Source organism: Panicum virgatum, chromosome 9N, assembly GCF_016808335.1.
Source record: "Panicum virgatum strain AP13 chromosome 9N, P.virgatum_v5, whole genome shotgun sequence".
Taxonomy (NCBI): domain Eukaryota; kingdom Viridiplantae; phylum Streptophyta; class Magnoliopsida; order Poales; family Poaceae; genus Panicum; species Panicum virgatum.
In genome coordinates this window covers 72,958,979-72,977,664 of record NC_053153.1, presented here as the reverse complement: position 1 = coordinate 72,977,664, position 18,686 = coordinate 72,958,979, and the positions used below count along the sequence as shown (strand labels likewise).

General features: G+C 44.0%; 2 protein-coding genes across 13 annotated transcripts; both read left to right on the top strand.

Moving 5' to 3' along the window:
* The first annotated feature begins 731 nt into the window (after positions 1–731).
* LOC120689858 (F-box protein SKIP22-like) lies at positions 732–2,450 on the top strand. Its single transcript, XM_039972294.1, has one exon. The coding sequence runs from the start codon at positions 795–797 to the stop codon at positions 2,223–2,225; it is 1,431 nt and encodes a 476-aa protein (XP_039828228.1). The 5' UTR covers positions 732–794; the 3' UTR covers positions 2,226–2,450.
* Positions 2,451–6,326: 3,876 nt separating this feature from the next.
* Positions 6,327–10,332, top strand: LOC120692428 (transcription factor bHLH63-like). 12 transcript variants are annotated; one of them, XM_039975716.1, is made up of 10 exons: positions 6,327–6,470; positions 7,975–8,151; positions 8,278–8,449; positions 8,550–8,644; positions 8,747–8,893; positions 8,978–9,043; positions 9,142–9,210; positions 9,306–9,410; positions 9,512–9,670; positions 9,763–10,330. In XM_039975716.1, the coding sequence occupies exons 3-10, from the start codon at positions 8,278–8,280 to the stop codon at positions 9,973–9,975; spliced, it is 1,026 nt and encodes a 341-aa protein (XP_039831650.1). In that variant the 5' UTR covers positions 6,327–6,470; positions 7,975–8,151; the 3' UTR covers positions 9,976–10,330. The 12 variants fall into 12 exon arrangements, 10 of the variants coding, with proteins under 10 accessions (XP_039831650.1, XP_039831649.1, XP_039831653.1 ...); XM_039975719.1 differs by lacking the exon at positions 6,327–6,470 and having other exon boundaries at positions 6,572–8,151; positions 9,763–9,850; positions 9,956–10,330; XM_039975722.1 differs by lacking the exon at positions 6,327–6,470 and having other exon boundaries at positions 6,574–8,151; positions 9,763–9,826; positions 9,956–10,330.
* Positions 10,333–18,686: the final 8,354 nt, after the last annotated feature.

Below are 18,686 nucleotides of genomic sequence, written 5' to 3'. Positions count from 1 at the left end.
TTCAATTGAATATCCTTCCTATGCAGGGAGCAAAAATTATAATCTGCTCGATGATATTAATGATGGGCTCATTTGGCATGAGTGCAATTTAGATCCCTGTCCTTATATATGTAATGAGCACTTTGTTACTCAAAATATTCCAAACATTTGTTAACCGGGAAATTTATATCCATGCTGCTTTCAGTGGCATAAATCCATTACCAAGAGTGTAAACTTCCATATTAGTGACTGATATCTTGTATATAAACATATAATTTTGGCGTAGCAAATAGCACATCAGCCACTCCAAGGCCTCTACTCTCAAACTTTCATTAGGGGTCATTACGCGCGGCGTTGCCGCGCCATCTTTCTAGTCATACCGATGCCAAATGGCACCACTATATTTGAAATTAGTAAGTCTCTGCCTATTTCTAAGGAGCGGATTATCGTCGCTCGAGAACAAACAAGATACAATAATTTGGGTTGGTTGAGAAAAGTAGTAATTCGTTGGAGCGTTGTGTTTTTCACCTGGTTCGTTGATGCCTCCTCACCCACCTCGAGATGGGTCTGTTAATGGCCCATGCAGGCAAGAGACCAGACAGGGCCCATTATACGGTCCAGCCCATGCCACTACTATTCTGACCAGCCCGTCACGACCTCGGCCTGCATCTAGCCCGCCCCGGCCCCCCATTTCTCCGTGGCCCACCCCCATTCTCAAGTCAAGTCAAGTGCCACCGGCCACCGCCCACCACATCATCGAGTCGTATTGTTGTCTTGCCCTTATCCATCCAAATCGCGAGAAATTCCCCGTCACCATGAAGCTCCGGTTGCGATCGATGGAGGCGCGCGGCGGCGGTCGCGCCGCCGTCGAGACCCACCGCGTGGATCTGCCGCCCACGGCCACGCTGCCCTACGTGAAGGCCCTCCTCGCCGCCAAGCTCTCCGCGGCGCAGCCCGTCCCCGCCGAGTCCGTCCGCCTCTCCCTCAACCGCACCGAGGAGCTCGTCTCGCCCGACCCCGCCGCCACGCTCCCCGCCCTCGGCCTCGCGTCCGGCGACCTCGTCTACTTCGCCCTGTCTCCTCTCACAGCCCTCGCGCCGCCGGCGCAGGCGCTGCCCCGGAACCCTAGCCCGGGGTCCGCCTCTGTTCCGACCGCGATGGCCGTCGACGGCGGTAAAGGGTCGGAACAGCCTGGCACCGGAGGTTCCTCGCTGCAGGTGCGAACGGTGGCCGTGGACCCTATCGTTCCAGCCGCACCCGGTCCGGCGGATGTGGTGATGGAGGAGGTCGTCGATGCCACAAAGGGCTGGTCGAGTTTTGTGCTTGGGGATCTCAAGAGGGAGACGGGGAACGTCGCTGGCGCAGAGGAAACCGCCGCCGGTCGCCTGGTTTCGGCCCTGCATGCAGCTCTGCTTGAGGTTGGCTTCCTCACCACTGATCCGATGGGGTCATACCTCTGGCTGCAACAGGACTGGCCGTCGGTTGCTTCAAAGCCACTGGCCATCAAGTATACCATACCAGAGCTTTCACCAATGTCGCCTGCGGCCGAGGAGGGTAAAGTGGCAGTGCTGAACTTCTCCTTGATGGGTAATTTCGTGATTGTATACGGGTATGTGCCTGGGGCGCAGTCGGAGGTGTGCCGATTGTGCTTGGAGTTGCCAAGGCTTGAGCCTTTGCTGTATCTGGATAGCGATCAGCTGAGCGGAGTGCAGGAGAGGGCGATTCTTGATATGTGGAAAGTGCTGAAGGATGATATGTGCTTGCCACTGATGATATCCTTATGCCAGCTGAATGGTTTGCGCTTGCCCCCATGCTTGATGGCTCTGCCTGCTGAGCTGAAGACTAAGGTCTTGGATCTTTTACCTGGGGATGATCTTGCAAGGGTTGAGTGCACTTGCAAGGAAATGAGGAATCTTGCAGCAGATGATAGTCTTTGGGAGAAGTTTATAGCGAAGTACAAAACTTATGGTGAGGGTTCTAGAGGGGCCATGAGCGCGAAGGCCATGTTTGGAGAAGCTTGGCTGGCCAATAAGAGGCGGCAGAAGAGGCCCCATCCAACCTTTTGGAACTATGGCTGGGGAAACAATCCTTATAGCCGTCCACTTAGGCAGCCGTTGATTGGTGGGGACTCAGACAGACTGCCTTTTATTGGTAATCACGGTTCTGTTGGGCGTAACTTTGGAAATCAACGAAGGAACATCGTGCCGAACTGCATTCTTGATGGTCACCGCCATAACTTCCTTTGAAGTTTCTTTGGGTTTTCTTGTATGCCAAGAGTATTTTGTAAGAAGGGGTGCATAGACGGATAGACCGTCTTGTTAATATCTTCAAGTTGCTCACTTATGCATGCGCAGAGCACCCTTATCCTTATATATCCTTTTAGTATCTTAGATCCTGTCTTTTCAGTTTTTGTTTTTATGATACCGATGTAACCCATGCTCTAGTAATAAAGTACCCTTGTTCTACTGTCAGATGAGTTTTTTCTATATGTTGGTTTAATATATAGAGAGATTTATAGCTAAGATAATAACTCTAAGCTTCAGGGTGCTGCATTAATTTATTTGCATTGAATGTGGAATCTATAACAATTGTAGTTTCATTTTATACCTCATGCATATTCTCCACATCAATACAATATGCTTTCCCGTATTCGATATTTCCCTTCGATATACACGTTACTTTGATTAATACAGTGATAAATTGTATGATCAGGTCCTGATATTATAGTATACAATATGCTATTTAAGGGATTGTTGAACAAAAATCTAGAGTTGTATGAAATAATGGAAGCACATACCAGTTTGGTGCCCTTTTGTTTTCCTTGAAGCAGTGAAATATTTGTAATGTCAGGTTGCCTTCTTGTTTACAACAATAAGACATTACGGCTGAACATCAAACAACCTGATACACTTTAGTTTCTTTTGTTAGTAATATGTACTACTAGATGTCTTGTGCATGATTTTTATGTAATTTCTATGCCTGGGAGAATAATTGTAATCATGCAAAACCACAACCTTAACCAAAAAACATGTGAATAGTTTAGGACGTATACATCATACTAAATACTATGTTTATGAAACTAGTTTAGGCTATAAGGCTTTAAATTTTTTGTACCTGGATGATGTTGATTAACAACAATGATTGATCTGGTCTGCTGTTGTTTGGTGGCCTGGTGGGGATGAATGGCTCAACAAGAGTACAAAGGCACAAGCCTCATCTCCCTGTAGTGGTGGTGGATTGAGAAAGTAGATAGAGAAGAGGTGACTTCTTTAGTTCCTTTATTCCTGAATGACACCTCTCTTAATGTAAACCTTAATCCTAATGTACTTATCACCTACCTTAACGAAAAAGCTAATGGTTAGCACGTATGTAAATGACTTTGTGCTGGACTTTTTGTTGCCCCTTGTGTAGGCGTATCCGCACATAACAGATGCCTAAGTTTATCTGACAGGAGGACTGATGCTTGTGAGTCTTGATCATGTATGTTTTTGTGTAATAATATAACCAAAACCAGATACAATTGTGAGAAATTGTAAAACACATTTATTTTTTGCTATAGGATGTGTTATGCATAACTCACTGGTGTAACAGTTTTGCTGCTGTCATATACGATTCTTGTAAGCACTGGACGGTTGTCTTTTTTCTTTCTAGAAATTATGAGTAGCTGTGTTACCTTCAGTAACAATGTCATGGTTCTGAGTTTAATTTCTTGTTCTTGTGCGCAGGGTTTACAAAACCGACCGGTCCGGTCAAACTGCCGCCCTCCGGTAGCGGTTTACTGGACCGGTTTGACCGGAAACCGGTGGAAACCGGTTGAATTCAAATCCAAATTCAAAAGCACATCTGTAATCGGTATACCGGTCCGGTCTGACTGGTTACCGGTGTTTTAACCAAAAAATCCGACGGTTTAAAAGTGGTTTCCTGGTTTGACCGGTTTACCGGCCGCCATATGCGGTGGGCCTTAATGGGCCGGCCCATTTTTTTCTTTTTCTTTTTTGATTTAACTTCATATGCTCGCAAACTATACTAAATGGATGAATTTTTGAGAAAATTTGACACCATTAGATTCGTCGCACCTTGAAGTATTTTGAGGAATTTTTTGTGAATTTTTCATTTTTTTGAATTTAAATTTGAATTTTGAATTTGGGCCGGTTTGGTACCGGCCCAAACCGAAACCGGGCCGGACCGGTTTGACCGGTAACCGGTCAAACCGGACCGGTTCCCACCGGTTTGGTTAACCCTGCTTGTGGGTCCTCATTACATATTTATTTATCTATTTTCTGGGTCTCCATTTATGATGGAAAAATGTACATATAATATTGTATTTAACTAACCTCTTATTGCTGTCAATAAAACTGTGATATCCATGTCCTTATTCTCATGGTTCTGACCTGGATGTGGTTCCAAAAGTTGATAATACATTATACATTGAAGGGTTATGTATTCATTCAAGCAGAATCCTAACTTTGATGCTAAAGGGTTATTCTTGGACAATCCACATTTCCCAGAGAGTCTATATTTAATCTGAACTTTGAGGTGCTTCTGAGTTCTGACTGGATCATTTCATTACGCAATTCAGTCATATCAGACTGGGCATAGCGTGGGATGATCATAATTTGCTGAAATTGTAAAGCATTTTTGCTTGATGCCTTTGTAGTTTGTTCCATGTTGCATTGATGGCCTATGATGGATTGAATATTTGAATGCCACTGGTGGCTTGGAGCTGGGGACCAAAGATTGCAGAATTTCTTAAGGTGAACTTTACATTGACCGCAGGAAGAAATACCACCATTTTGGTGTACGCGTGCATCTTGTTTAGCCATCTTCTATTGACTTTTGGCCTAATTATCCTTTGATAATGCGTTATTAAACCATTAAATATCTGTCATGAGATTTAGCTTTCTGATCACCGGTCATTGGACTGGGACTTTGAGCCACCGTTACCAATACTAAATTCAGAGCTGTACGGGGCACCCGGAGCCCGAGAAAGGCGTCAACTTTCTGTGAGATGAACTCTTTGCTTGTGGTTTGGTGCACTGAAAAGATTGTGGGGGAAGGGCATGGGAGCAAAGAGTTTATAAATCAGATGGGTTAAGTATTCAGTGTTTTACTGCCATGAGATCTCACTGCTATGATTGTTGATCTGAATTTTTATTCTAGGTTAATTTGTGGTTGGTCTATATGCTTTGTGAAGTAGCATGCACTCAATTGCACTAGGCGTGACTGCTTTACAAAGCAAGTGTGTATTATGTACTTCCGTTGGTGCTAGATCATTCTGTATGGATATTTTGTTGTTTCTCTACTGTACCTTCTATGTTTGTCAAATGAATATGCGATGCTTGGTGTACAAAAGATAGTTTCATCAGCTATGGCTGCTTTTGGAGAAGTGTTCTTTGTTCCAGTGCTAAATCTGAACTACTTAGATCTGTACTATGGTACTCTGCACTTCTATTATCTTGTGTAAAAGACATACAATACTTGTGCATGTCTGGATAAAACACAAATATGTTCCTGATGTGTTTTTGTTTATCCAGCATATGTTGATCTTGAAACAAAGGAAGATGATTGCAGCAAGGCAGAATCTCTATTCGTTACCTATTCACTTGGATTACCTTGTGAACAAGAGTACTACGATAGAAGCTGCAAGGTGCTGCGCAAGCGCCACCAAGCCCAACTACAGGTTTCCGGACAGTGAGAATCAGATTCGAATTAGGTGACGATACACCTCTACCTCTGGCACGCATGATGCCCCTGCTGCATGCAGTTCTTCGCTTTGACTGTATTATTCGGCGTCCAGCCCCCTACCAGCTTCCCCTCTCCACTATTGCTTGATAATAATTCTTGCAGCAGGAGCAGGTGGCAGCAATGGCACCGGATTCTGAAAGGCCTTAAGGTGAAACAGGACACTGATGGACTGCTTGGCCGCGTTTGGTTTAGGGTCAAATCAAGATTTCACAAAAAGATGAACTTCCGTATAGAGTACTAAATGTAGTCTATTTGCAAAACCTTTTCGGGGACGGATGTAATTTTTCGAGACGAATCTAATGGTGGTAATTAATTGATGATTTGCTACAGTGATGCTACAGTACCATCCTCTAATCACGCGGTCAAAGATCTCATTAGATTCGTCTCGCGATTTGCACGGGGGTTGTGGAGGTGGTTTTGTAATTAGACTTTATTTGATACTCTAAATTAGTGGTCAAAGATGCAAAAAAAATTCGCAAAATTTTTTTCAGCATTAACCAAATTAGTCGTCATCTGACAACAGTATGGCAATGTAAAATTTGAAAAAACTGTGAGAGGCTGGTGGAGAACTGGAGACAACAGTGGGGTCTCCAGCCATTCATTGTTTTCAGTCGTAGCCACATGTCTGCATGCCAGTACATGGTGAACACTATTCACTCTAGCAAAGGTGCTGGTGAGGAATAGCAGAACATCTGATCGAAAGAGGAGGAACAGGGGGAGCAGCAGTTCTAACCTCCGTGCTGGTAGTAAGAAATCTTCCAGTATTGTTTGGTACTTTATATATATTGTGCCGTGCTCTTTGCAAATAGTTTTGCATTTAGGACTAGTACTTCACTAACAATATATTATTAGTCTTTGGAAGTACTGCAGTATGATGTCTTCTGAAGATGGCAGATTGCTTTTATCCCTTCATGAGCATTCTGTCTTTTTGAACAGTATATAGGCATTCCTCTCCCTCTCTTTTGGAGGAATTATGGGCATGAGACTGTTAACTCATTAAGTAACATTGGACTTCTTCCGGATGATTTCTTCTCTTCATCGGTGTGTTTTGACTCTTCATCAAGAATTTTGCTCAATCTTTGCTTCAGAAAAGGGTTAGGTCCCAGCATTTGTTGAACTTTTAATCTTGGTTGAACCTAGCTTCTAAATCACCTGGTGATTCTTACATCATCATGCTACGGAACATGATGTGAAGTTGAGAACTAGTGACAATGATGCACCGATAATCTGTCTAAATCCATTATTTATTGTTCTGGCATGGAATTTGGATGGCTGGAGGGTCAGTAAGCACTGTTGAGTTTTGAGGAATCTACCTTGGCCACAAGAATACAACCAGCTAACTTTCTGGCTTTTCTCGATCATAGACCCTAATCTGCTTCCGCGGTTCCCCTTGTGATTTGAAGGTCACACTTTCTTAGCTGTTGCCCTCTTGTTCTGTGGATCTGATTCTATGGCTTCTGAATTCTCTCATTTCCATCGAGTGTGCTGGTGCGTGGGCAAGTCGGCAACTAGCTAGCTTGGGCATTCTGCCTATCAAAATGAGAAAAATTATGAGAAATTGGACTCTTAACCGATGTCCGTCATTAGTTACTATAGTAACTTTAATTTGCATTCAGATTCTGTGCTGTTATGTCGAATTGTGGAGTTTATTTCATCTTTTTATGCTAGAACTGGTCCATGCTTAGAAGTAAATCCTTGAAGAGTTCTTTATATTCTTCTGATGAAAATTAGTTACTTTCTCAAACTGTAGGCTCATATAGTTGGGTTGGTAAGAAAATCAGGAGGACAGAACTTTAATAGTGGCATGTTCAGAGGGTTTAAGCTTACGCCATGTTCGGTGACCGCATGAATAGTGTAGGACTGGTAGAATGAATAGTATTCTGTGAGAGGAAATAAGCCAAGACAAGCCAAGTCTAGATAAGCCGAACAGCCTCTTAGATGGGCCCTGTTCATTGCTTAATAATTAACCTTATTCTGGGCTGGGCCTGCGCTATACAGATCACTGTATGACAGTAGTATCTGATCCTTGGGTTGGTCACTAGGTCTTCTGTTTGCAGCACCAACTGTAATCGATCTTCATTCAGAGCCCTCTTTATTCTGATCTCTCGATTTGATCCAGCTGGTGCGTGGTTGTTAGTAGTACTAGTACCAGCAATTCTATTCCAGGACTTGGTTTCCACTTTTGCCCTTGCGTTTGTCTATTGCATCAGGCTTACCTAGCCTTCTCACTTTGGACAATCTTTATGTAAGGCTGCAAGGGTTAGTTGTTCCTTGTTGAGCCCTGCAAGGAATTGACTGTGTCGAGCTCCGATCTACTCCACCCTTTAAGTAAAGCTCCTTCAGTTCACAAACTTGGCAAGTTAGAAGGTTATCAGGCATTCCCAAAAATGATTGCAACATCACTCTGAGTTCAAGTATCAAACACAGGTTGGTGATTCCATTTCTTCAGTAGTACATAAGTTCATGGCTGGATCTATGTACCTTCAGTTTGCAACATGAATAGAGCTACCTCTTCAGTTTTCAGAGTGATGATCAATCATTGTTTCTTGGCAGATGTATTCCCCTCCCTGCACCGATCCTGAAAGCGAGGACAACCAGTGCTTCGCAATCGGAACTAACCTGCTTGCTTCACTAGACCACGGCATGGATTTTGATGGGCCTATCGTCTTTCCAATGAACAATGTAGGCGTGCAAGAGGGGGTTCAGCTTTACAATTCTGCTGGGGGTATATTTCTTCTCGGTTCAGTTTCTCAGGAAGATATAGCTGTTGATCTCTGAAGCTTCGACTAATAGCATTCATTGCCATTGTTCCCAACTCTTCCCAGATACTCAGCTAAGTAGAAATATGAACACAGGCAGGTGTTTAAAGGGTGGTAAAAGGAAGGGTTCTGGAGAGGACAGTTCATCACTACATTCTATAGTAAGGAAGCTAGAAGCTATCACCGCACCGTCTCATCGATTGTGTCGTATCTTGTCCGCTCTTTTTAATTTCATCTATTGTGCTCGTAATGTATTACTGCAGGATGAAACCGGTGCATTGTTGCAGCGAGAAGTCAGCATGGAGTGTCCTGATGAGAAGCCAGGTGATGCTGGTACCAACAGGGAGGACTACGTGCATGTCCGGGCAAAGCGCGGCCAAGCCACCAATAGCCACAGCCTTGCAGAAAGAGTAATTTTAATCTCTTGAGCAACATAATCAATGATCTTGCAATTCTCAACTCCCTTGCTGATAGCTTGGCCATTCGAAATGCAGTTTCGAAGGGAAAAGATAAATGAAAGGATGAAACTTCTTCAAGACCTCGTCCCAGGTTGTAACAAGGTATGTATGCATCGAGCAGATGGTTATGCTCATATTGATGTGATGGTGTTGTGCTCTAAGCCTCTAACCAGTGGGCACGTGTTGCTATGACAAGGCAGATTACAGGCAAGGCCATGATGCTTGATGAGATCATAAACTATGTACAATCTCTGCAGCGGCAGGTTGAGGTAAGTGTAATAGAACTTCTATTGGAAAGTTCTGTTAAGACTTCTCTTCGGCAACAACTGAACCTGTATGTCCATGTTTGCTTTGGATTTTTCAGTTCCTTTCAATGAAGCTCTCAGCTATCAGTCCTGAGCTGAACCGTGATCTCGATCTGCGAGATGTAAGATTGCAATTTGCAAAGTCCAACTGCGGGGCAAAGAACGTATTTCGGTTTACTGTCCCCATAGCGCATATAGATTGACCCTTCATTAATGCTTGTCATTGTAGATCCTTTGCTCACAAGATGCTCATGCTGCATTTCAGGGATACAGTCCACAACTTAGCAGCGTGCATCTTAACCTGTTCAGGGCATCTCAGCAAGGTTTCTCGCGTCCAGAACCATACGGGATGACCCCAAATCCAGCAAATGTTCATGTGGCAAGACCGGTTCAGCAGTTACTTCAGCTACCTGCATTTCCACAGGTTTGTACTGGACGCCCTTGAGCAGCAACAGCAAGTCAGCAAGTGCCTTGCAACAACTAACGGCAATTAATAGTATTTTTCTCCCATGGCAGAGAGGAGTCGTCTGGGACGAGGAACATCGCACCATTGCTCCGGATGCTTTCACTTCAGACGTCGGTGCTGGTGCCTTAGAGAATTCTTGTGCTTTCCCAGCTTCTCCTCCATTGCCATGTTCTGCATTTTTCTTGCAGGCTGCAGCTGCGTTCAACTTTGTGAAATTTCTGAAGGTCCATTTTGATGTTACAGATTCAATGAAAGTGGAGTAACAATCCTGCGGCTCGATGGTGAGGACCTCCACATGATCACATCTGAAAGCCTTGACAATGACAACTTAGTATGTTGGTCTGCTATTGGGAAGCTTTTGCAAGTTGCAACGGTGGCACGGCCTCTCCTGGGATGAACTAATTAACCTTGGCCTTTAATGATGAACACGCATCATGTACAGTTGACTGATCAAGGGGGTGAAAAGTTTGTGATCTGGTCAAAAAGATAATGTACTATGTTGGCCTGGAGCCCTGGAATTTGTGACATAGCTGGATTAGTGATTTGGCGAGTGATTCTACCTAGTTATTTGCTTGGACAACCCAGTTTTTGAGAAGCTTGATAAAGTTCTGGTTAGTACATATTGAGAAGATAAATTCCCTCTATCAACGGTAGAACCGAGAGATCGAGATATTTTAGATCATACTCCTCTGGTTCTTAATACTGGTGTGTCCACTCACCACTCTAGCCAACGTCCTTTTAAATTTGAGAGAGGATGGTTGATTAGGGATGGTTTCTATGATATGATTGCAAGTATTTGGCAATCAGAAACATGTGGACGTACTTCTCTGGAGAGGTGGCAGAATAAAATCCGTAGGCTCAGACAGCATCTTAGAGGCTGTGCCAAACATACAGCAGGGACATACAGAAAAGAAAAAAAAGAGACTTCTAGCTATTTTAGAGAAGTTAGATAAGAAGGCTGAGACTACCTCTCTTTCAGATTAAGAGGTTAATTTTAAACACTATCTAAAAGAGAGGTTAGTTCTTCTTTTGCGGGAGGAAGAATTAAAGTGGTACGAGAGAGCAAAGGTGAAAACACTTCTAGAGGGAGATGATAATACAAGATTCTTCCATCTAGTGGCTAACGGAAAACACCGAAAACAACATATTTATAAACTTGAAAATGATCAAGGAGTTGTTATTGGTGATGCCCAGCTTAAGAGCTATATCACTCAGTTCTATAAGGACCTGTTTGGGCCTCCGGATGCTTCAGACATTACACTTGAGGAAGATCGGATTCAGGATATTCCACAAGTGACACAAGAGGATAATGAGATGCTCACTAGTGAATTCACTGAGGCTGAGATAAAAAGTGCTATTTTCCAAATGGAACACAACAAGGCCCCCGGCCCTGATGGCTTTCCGGCTGAATTCTATCAAGTATTCTGGGAAGTAATTAAGGATGACCTTTTGGCCCTTTTTGCGGACTTTCATAACGAGGATTTGAACCCCTTCAGCCTGAACTTTGGAATCATTATGCTAATTCCAAAAGTTCAGGAGGCAACACAAGTTCAACAATATAGACCTATCTGCGTTCTCAATGTTAGTTTCAAAATCTTTACTAAAGTAGCTACGAACAGGTTGAACAATGTTGCCCAAACAGTGGTGGGGCCAATGTAGACTGCTTTCTTACCAGGCAGGAATATCATGGAAGGAGTAGTCATCTTACATGAAACTATCCATGAACTGCATACCAAAAAACAAAATGGGGGTCATTTTTAAAATTGACTTTGAAAAGGCCTATGACAAAGTAAAGTGGTCATTCCTTCAACAAACGCTACGCATGAAAGGGTTTTCCTCTAAGTGGTGTAGATGGGTTGAAGGGATGATTTCTGGTGGGAGTGTGGGGATCAAAGTTAATGACAAAATTGGTCCATACTTCCAAACTAAGAGAGGGCTCCGTCAAGGAGATCCTATGTCACCCATTTTATTTAACATCGTTGCGGATGTGCTGGCTCTCATCATTAAGAGGGCAAAAGACGATGGTCAAATAAGGGGTGTCATTCCTAACTTTTTGGATGATGGTTTGTCCATCCTACAGTATGCCGATGACACCATCATTTTCATGGATCATGACCTGGAACAAGCTAAAAATCTTAAACTGTTGCTTTGTGCTTTCGAGTAGTTATCCGGGTTAAAGATCAACTTCCACAAGAGTGAAATTTTTTGTTATGGGGCAGCTAAAGAGATGCAGGACTTCTACACTGATCTCTTTGGTTGTAATGCTGGGGAATATCCTTTTAGATATTTGGGAATTCCAATGCACCATCGCAAGTTACTCAATTCTGAGTGGGGAAAGGTTGAAGAACGATTTGAGAAAAAACTCTCTTGTTGGAAAGCTAAGTACCTGTCTTATGGGGGCCGTTTGGTCTTGTTAAATTCGATACTAAGTAGCCTTCCCATGTTTATGATGTCCTTTTTTGAAATCCCAAAAGGGGTACTAAAAAATCTTGACTATTTTAGATCGAGATTTTTTGGCAAGGCTCGTCGAATAAGCATAAATTTTGACTTGCCAAATGAGACATATTATGTCGTCCTAAAGATCAAGGGGGACTTGGCATCTTAAATCTGCAACTGCAGAATAAATGCTTGCTGGCAAAATAGTTAGTTAATCTGCTTAATACCAATGGTATTTGGCTAAGCTTACTAACGAATAAATATCTAGGTTCCAAATCCCTCACGCAAGTACAGGCAAAGCCTTATGACTCTCATTTCTGGAGAGGTCTCATGAAGATCAAAGATGAGGTTTTGGCCAATGGCTCTTTCACTATTAGTGATGGGAGCAAAACTAGGTTCTGAGACGATGTATGGGAGGGTCAAGTGTCATTCAAAGATAAATATCAATCACTTTACAAGGTTGTGAGGAATCCTCATGCGACTGTGGCCAGTGTTTTGGCCACAAGGCCACTCAATTTATATCTTAGGAGGGCTTTGGTGGATAACAAATTGGTTGAATGGCAAAACCTTGTAGCACAGATTGCTCATGTTCAACTGGTGGGTGGGTCGGATACGTTTAGATGGAATTTGACCAAATTAGGGTCTTTTACTGTTCGATCTTTGTATCTGCACTGTTTAGATAGACAACCACCTTTTAGACATAAGCTGATCTGGAAATTAAAGATTCCTCTAAAGATTAAGATTTTCCTCTGGTTTCTTCAAAGGGGGATACTTTTAACTAAGGATAATCTTGCTAAGAAGAATTGGACAGGAAGCCAAAAATACTGTGGATGTAATAGTAACGAGACTATACAACATCTTTTCTTGAATTGTCCTTATGCAAGAATGGTTTGGAGGATTATCTTTTATGCTACTGGTTTAACGCCACCAAGATCAATGCGCCATATGTTTAATTCTTGGCTGTCTAATCAATCTAAAAAGATTAGGAATGTCATCTGGGTGGGGGTGGCTGCTATTTGTTGGGCGATTTGGAGATGTCGCAATGTTATTATTTTAACAAAATCAAAGTTAACTCAATTTTGCAGGTCATCTTCAGGGAAACATACTGGTTCGGTTCTGGGCTCAGTTGTAGCGTGATGTGACACCAAGGACGCTTTCTCCAGCTTGAGCAGACATTTTGAGACAGTTGCTCTAGATTTAGTTAAAGGAGAGTGGAAGCATGTCTATCGCTTCCAATAGTTATATGTCTTTCTAGAGTTTGGTGTGCTCTTCCTGTTTTTTCAAACATTGTTCTTTTGGCTATGTATGCCTCGTCATAGAGGCCGGATTGACTATCCTTTATCTAAAAAAAATCTCTATCTCTATCTCTACTGCTAAAAAGGTTGTAGTGTCCTCACAGGGGTGGTTCTGCCGGCAGAACCATCCCACGCGTGCCGACAGGTGGACCCGCTCCCTCCCCGAAGAACTGCTCCTAGCCGCTGCTGCCGCCGCTCCTCCCGTCGCGAACACAGCACCCGTCACGGACGCAGCCCCACGCGCGCCCCGCCGCAGCCGTCGCTCCGCCATGGGCGCGGATCTGCATCCTCTGAGCTCCGCCATGGGCGCAGATCCGTTGCCGCCTCCAAGCTCCTCCCCTGCTCCGTCACGCTGGCCCCCTGCTCGTCCGCCGGGCGCCGGCCGCTCGCTGATGTGCCTCCGCGCGCACGTGCTGGTCCTCATCGCGCCCCGGCGGCCCCGCCCTCCGCCGCCCGACCGCCACCGCCTCGACTCCTCCACCGCCACTAGGAATGAGAAGGAGGGAGAGCAGGGGACGAGGCGGCGGAGGGAGGGAGGGAGGCCGGGAGCCCGAGCCGCAGCCCGAGCCACGTGGGGCCCCTGCTCCGGCACCGCCCGCGCGCCACGGCAGCTCGCCACGGCGGCAACGAGTGCCCCCGCCCCGACTCCTCTACCACCGCCAGGAATGAGCAAGAGGGGGAGCAGGGGACATGGCGGCGGAGGGAGGGAGGCCGGGAGCCCGAGCCGCGCGGGGGCCCCTGCTCCGGCGCCGCCCACGCGCCACGGCAGCTCGCCACGGCGGCCGCGAGCGCCCCCGCCCGGCCCCGCCCGCGCGCCATGGCAGCTCGGCATGGCGGCCGAGCTCGCGCCGCCCAGTGGAGAGGAGGGGGAGGGGGAGGAAGGGGGCAATGTGCGGCGGCGGCGGAGAAGCATGGGAGGAGCAGAGGAGCTGGTGGATGGAGAGAAAGATGGGAGAGAGAGAGAGGGGGGGAGGGCACGGGGGTAAAAAAAAGAAAAATCTGACGTGTGGATCCTACCAGTGGTCGTTGGGATAGAGGATAGAATACAGAGTATAGCGGGTGCAGAAAACTGAGGATAGAGAAGATAATTTTGATGACCCGAACAGAATATTCTTTTTAGAGGATGGATTTAGAATATGACGAGTACGGACAGTCTTAACAATTAGAGTATGCACTTGGCAGTACTAGAGATGTTTGGAGGTGCAGAGGGTTGCCGATTGATTAACATGGCAATGCATTGTTACACAAATTAACATTAATTGCACTGTTTGTCCAGTGGTGTTTCAGCAGAAGACAGATAAATTTGATGTTCAATTTTTGCTGTCTATTTGCAAGGCCGCCTCAGTATATTGTCCGTTAATTAGTGGCTCTCAGTTAAGTATAAAATATCCTCCATCAAACGCAAGGGTTTGGCTAAATCGGAACTATATTAAAGTGAGGCTAAAAGAATAGTATTTGGTTTGCAGCCTGGCTAAAGTTAAGGTAGTAACGAAATTGGATTTGTGTCTTACTGGATTTTTTTTAAAAATATGCCATGATACGTGGGGCACATAAATTTTTATCATTTATTTTATTCAAAACATATGTGGCCGTAGCATCGCATGGGCCTTTATCTAGTAGACAAAAAAGACAACAACAACAAAAGTATGTTTCACATCCAACCTCTTTCAGACCATTCCTGCTCATTCAGTAACATTTTCATGCTTCTTACGCCACGCATATGATCCTTGGTGCTCGCGATTCTGTTTTCCCATCTTATGTATTCCTTGTTTATCGGCTCTGCTGCCGCAGACAACTACCAAGGTATGATTTCTTCCCAATTCACATAGTTGTAACTAAACAAAGATGTTCCCTTTAGGGAGCACTCGGCTGCAACCCTTGCATAGTTAGATGCTAATCTGAATGGTGCCATTTGCCAGGTTGGTGCTGATGCTCAACATGCACCTGTGTCTGCATATGGAACCCCCCTCCTGAATGCGACTGCTGCAACAGCTTCTCCTAAGGAGCATCTCACAGGTTATTAAATCCTCCCCTCTTTAACTGACCCATCATTTGTTTGAGCTGTGACGATCACATTATGTCAGTCTGAAGATTCACAAACATAGGTCCTGTTTAGATCTTTACATGTAAACGCAAAAAAGCCGTAAACACATTAAAGTGAAACGGAATCTTGCTAATTTGAAGCACTAAATGAAGTCTATTTACAAAATTTTTTGCATGGATGGACTGTAAATCGCGAGACGAATCTAATGAGCCTACTTAATCCATAATTTGCAATAGTGATGCTACAGTAACCATCCGCTAATTATTGATTAAACATGGATTAATTAGCATCATTAGATTCGTCTCGCGATTTACAACCCATCTATGTAAAAAGTTTTGCAAATAGATTTCATTTAAAACTTCAAATGCCTTGTTTACATAGATAGGACCCTATATATTTCATCTGCATAATCTTATTGTCCCTATTTCAATAGATTGCAGGTTTCTCTAGAACAAATATACCAGGTTATTGTGCTAGAGAAGTTTGGTGTAACTGTAAGTAACACTGCATAGTACATAATAGAGGGTTTGTATTGTCATTGTGACCTGTGTGTTAGTTGCTAATCTTTATAATTGCTAGCCAAACGGAACACTTGGGGATATGTTTCTGCATATATTTAACATCCTCTAATTGGCAATCCAAATATGGAAGTTCTCTTATTTCCATTTCCTCAAAAGTCCTCTTCTGTTAACCTGAATTGTGGGTCGGGATCCACTTATTGAGGTTAGTTTCATCTGTTTTAACCATTGTTCTTATCTCAATTTTAATTTGTGAATTTTTTGTTTACTTTTCTTGCAATGTGGACCAATGTAATCATTTTCCCCTGACCGTTAAAGAGGTGCTAAATGATTGTCATCTTGTTATGTTTGGCTTCTGATATGCTGCAATTTAGGTATTTCTTTTTTTCATGATACAAAGTTAACCCTGTAAAGCTGAGCACGATGGAGTGAAATTTGCTTGCATCTTGTTGACGCCTTTCAGGATCAACACACGAACGCACTCGAACGTGCGGCGCGAAGAGGCAGCTCGCTGCAGCGCCTCCTACGTAGACCGGTCAGACCGGTCCCTTGGAGCGGTCAGACCGGTCGCCGCCGGCAGATTGGTGACGAAACCTACGAACGTTAGTCCGGGAAGACCCGTCGGGGCAGGCGCACGTAGGGTTGTTCTAGGGTCGGCAGGCCACCTAGAACGCCCTCAATCGACATAGAGACGATGGAGGAACAGCAAATAGTAGATTTGAAAAGCTAGGGCAAGAGAAAAGTAAAAAGATAAAAGTTGTATTGATTTGACTGATTGGATGTCCTAATCGGCCGTGACCCTTTATATTTATAGGGTGGGGTGGACTTATCCCGCAAGAAATCCTATTACAGATCTAAATCTACAAAGAGTTCTAGTTGTACTCGGATTCCAGGTAGACCGGTCTGACCGGTCAGACCCACCGGTCAGACCGGTCGGTGTTGCCAGACCGGCTACATGGTCCAGATCGGTCAGACCGCTCAAAAGCACCGGTCTGTTCGACTAGTGCCAATTTTGGTCGTCAACATATGCCCCCTGTTTTTTTGGTGATGCTAGCATGCCAAAAAACAAGCCTTTGGACCAAAATTGTCTAAGGACGATGATAAATATGCATCGGCCATATTTTGTTCTAAGGGCGATAAAATCTATTGGCCATATCTTGCTTCTTTTTCAAGCTGATGACGAAACAACTTGCTTAGGCCTCCATACCTGCTTCATGGTCGCCGACCTTGCTGGTACAACCTCCACTTGCTGTTCCATAGACTCCTTCTTGCGCATCCGCTGCAGCCTTCTCTTTTGGGTGTGAGACAAGCCTGAAGGGCACCACCTCGGCTGTAAATACCTATTGTCTTGCTTTATGTCTTTCTCACCCTCCTTGCTGCAATCAGGTTTGCTTTTGACCAGATTATTGCTAGCAATAATCGGTCTTTGAGAGGCACCATAACTTGGATATATAGAAGAATATTGAATAAAATATGGATGTATATACATTCTACTATAATCCATAGGTGTGTAATAGTAAGGATACGACCAGAACCATGGAGCAATCGGCCCACCAAATGAATATGGCACAAAAGCATTATTACCTTGTTGAACATGAGAAGCCTTGCTCATGATGCTCCGATGATGGATTTGTATCTTTAGCTTGATCTGGTCGCTTGTTTTGTTTCTGAGTAGCTCCTTTCTCCTCATACTTGGCCAAGAGTTGCTTGAAACTCGGCCTCTCCTTTTTGTTGTTTCTGGATTTTTTTTTAGAAATCCCAGATGGACCGGTCGGACCGGTCTCCAGACCGGTCTGAGCAGATCTGGCGTCCTTCTGTTCTTGCCCCCCGAGCGCTGAATTCTTCAATGAATCTTCAGGGACCTTCTTTGCTGGAGCTTCCTGATGAGATTTCGAAGGCTCAGACCTTTCTTCACCAATAATTATATTTTTTCCTTTTGTTGACTCGGCTTGATTTGGCCGAATTAACACTTTAGGATTACTCAATTCAAGCACATGTGTATGTGCAGGGAAAGAATTCTGATCCACCTACATTTGTGGAACAATTATTCGGCCTTCATTAACAGCCGATTGAATTTGCCTTCGAAGCACATTGCAATCATTAGTCGCATGAGAGAAAGTATTATGAAATTTGCAATAAGCTCGCCGCTTTAATTCTTCAAGCGGCAGTATGACATGCGACATCTTGATGTACTCATTCTTATATAATTCATCAAATATCCTCTCACATTTGGATACATCAAAAGTAAATCTTTCTTGCCAATCTTTATGAATCGGCTTAAGAGAACCGCAAACGCAAGGTTTATCATTAGAGGACCAAATAAATTCAGCGGTATAAACATCTTTACCTTCATCGTCCGAACAATTGGAATCACACCCGAGCACATAAACAGGACGATTAGGTTTTTCATTGGACTTTTGAGAATCTCTAGCTTCTTTAGCTCGGCTTTCATTAGCCAGAGCCTTTTGTAAGACTTGACTAACATCTAGAAATTTTTGTCCCTCTAGCTTTGCTTTATGAAAATCAAGTAAACCAGCAAAAGCTAGATCAGCTAAATCTCTATCAGAAATTGTCAAACTATAATATCGGTTTCTAGTATCTCTAAATCTTCTAATATACTCAGAAACACCTTCATGTATCTTTTGCTTAACCGATGTGAGATGTGACAATTTCAATTCAGT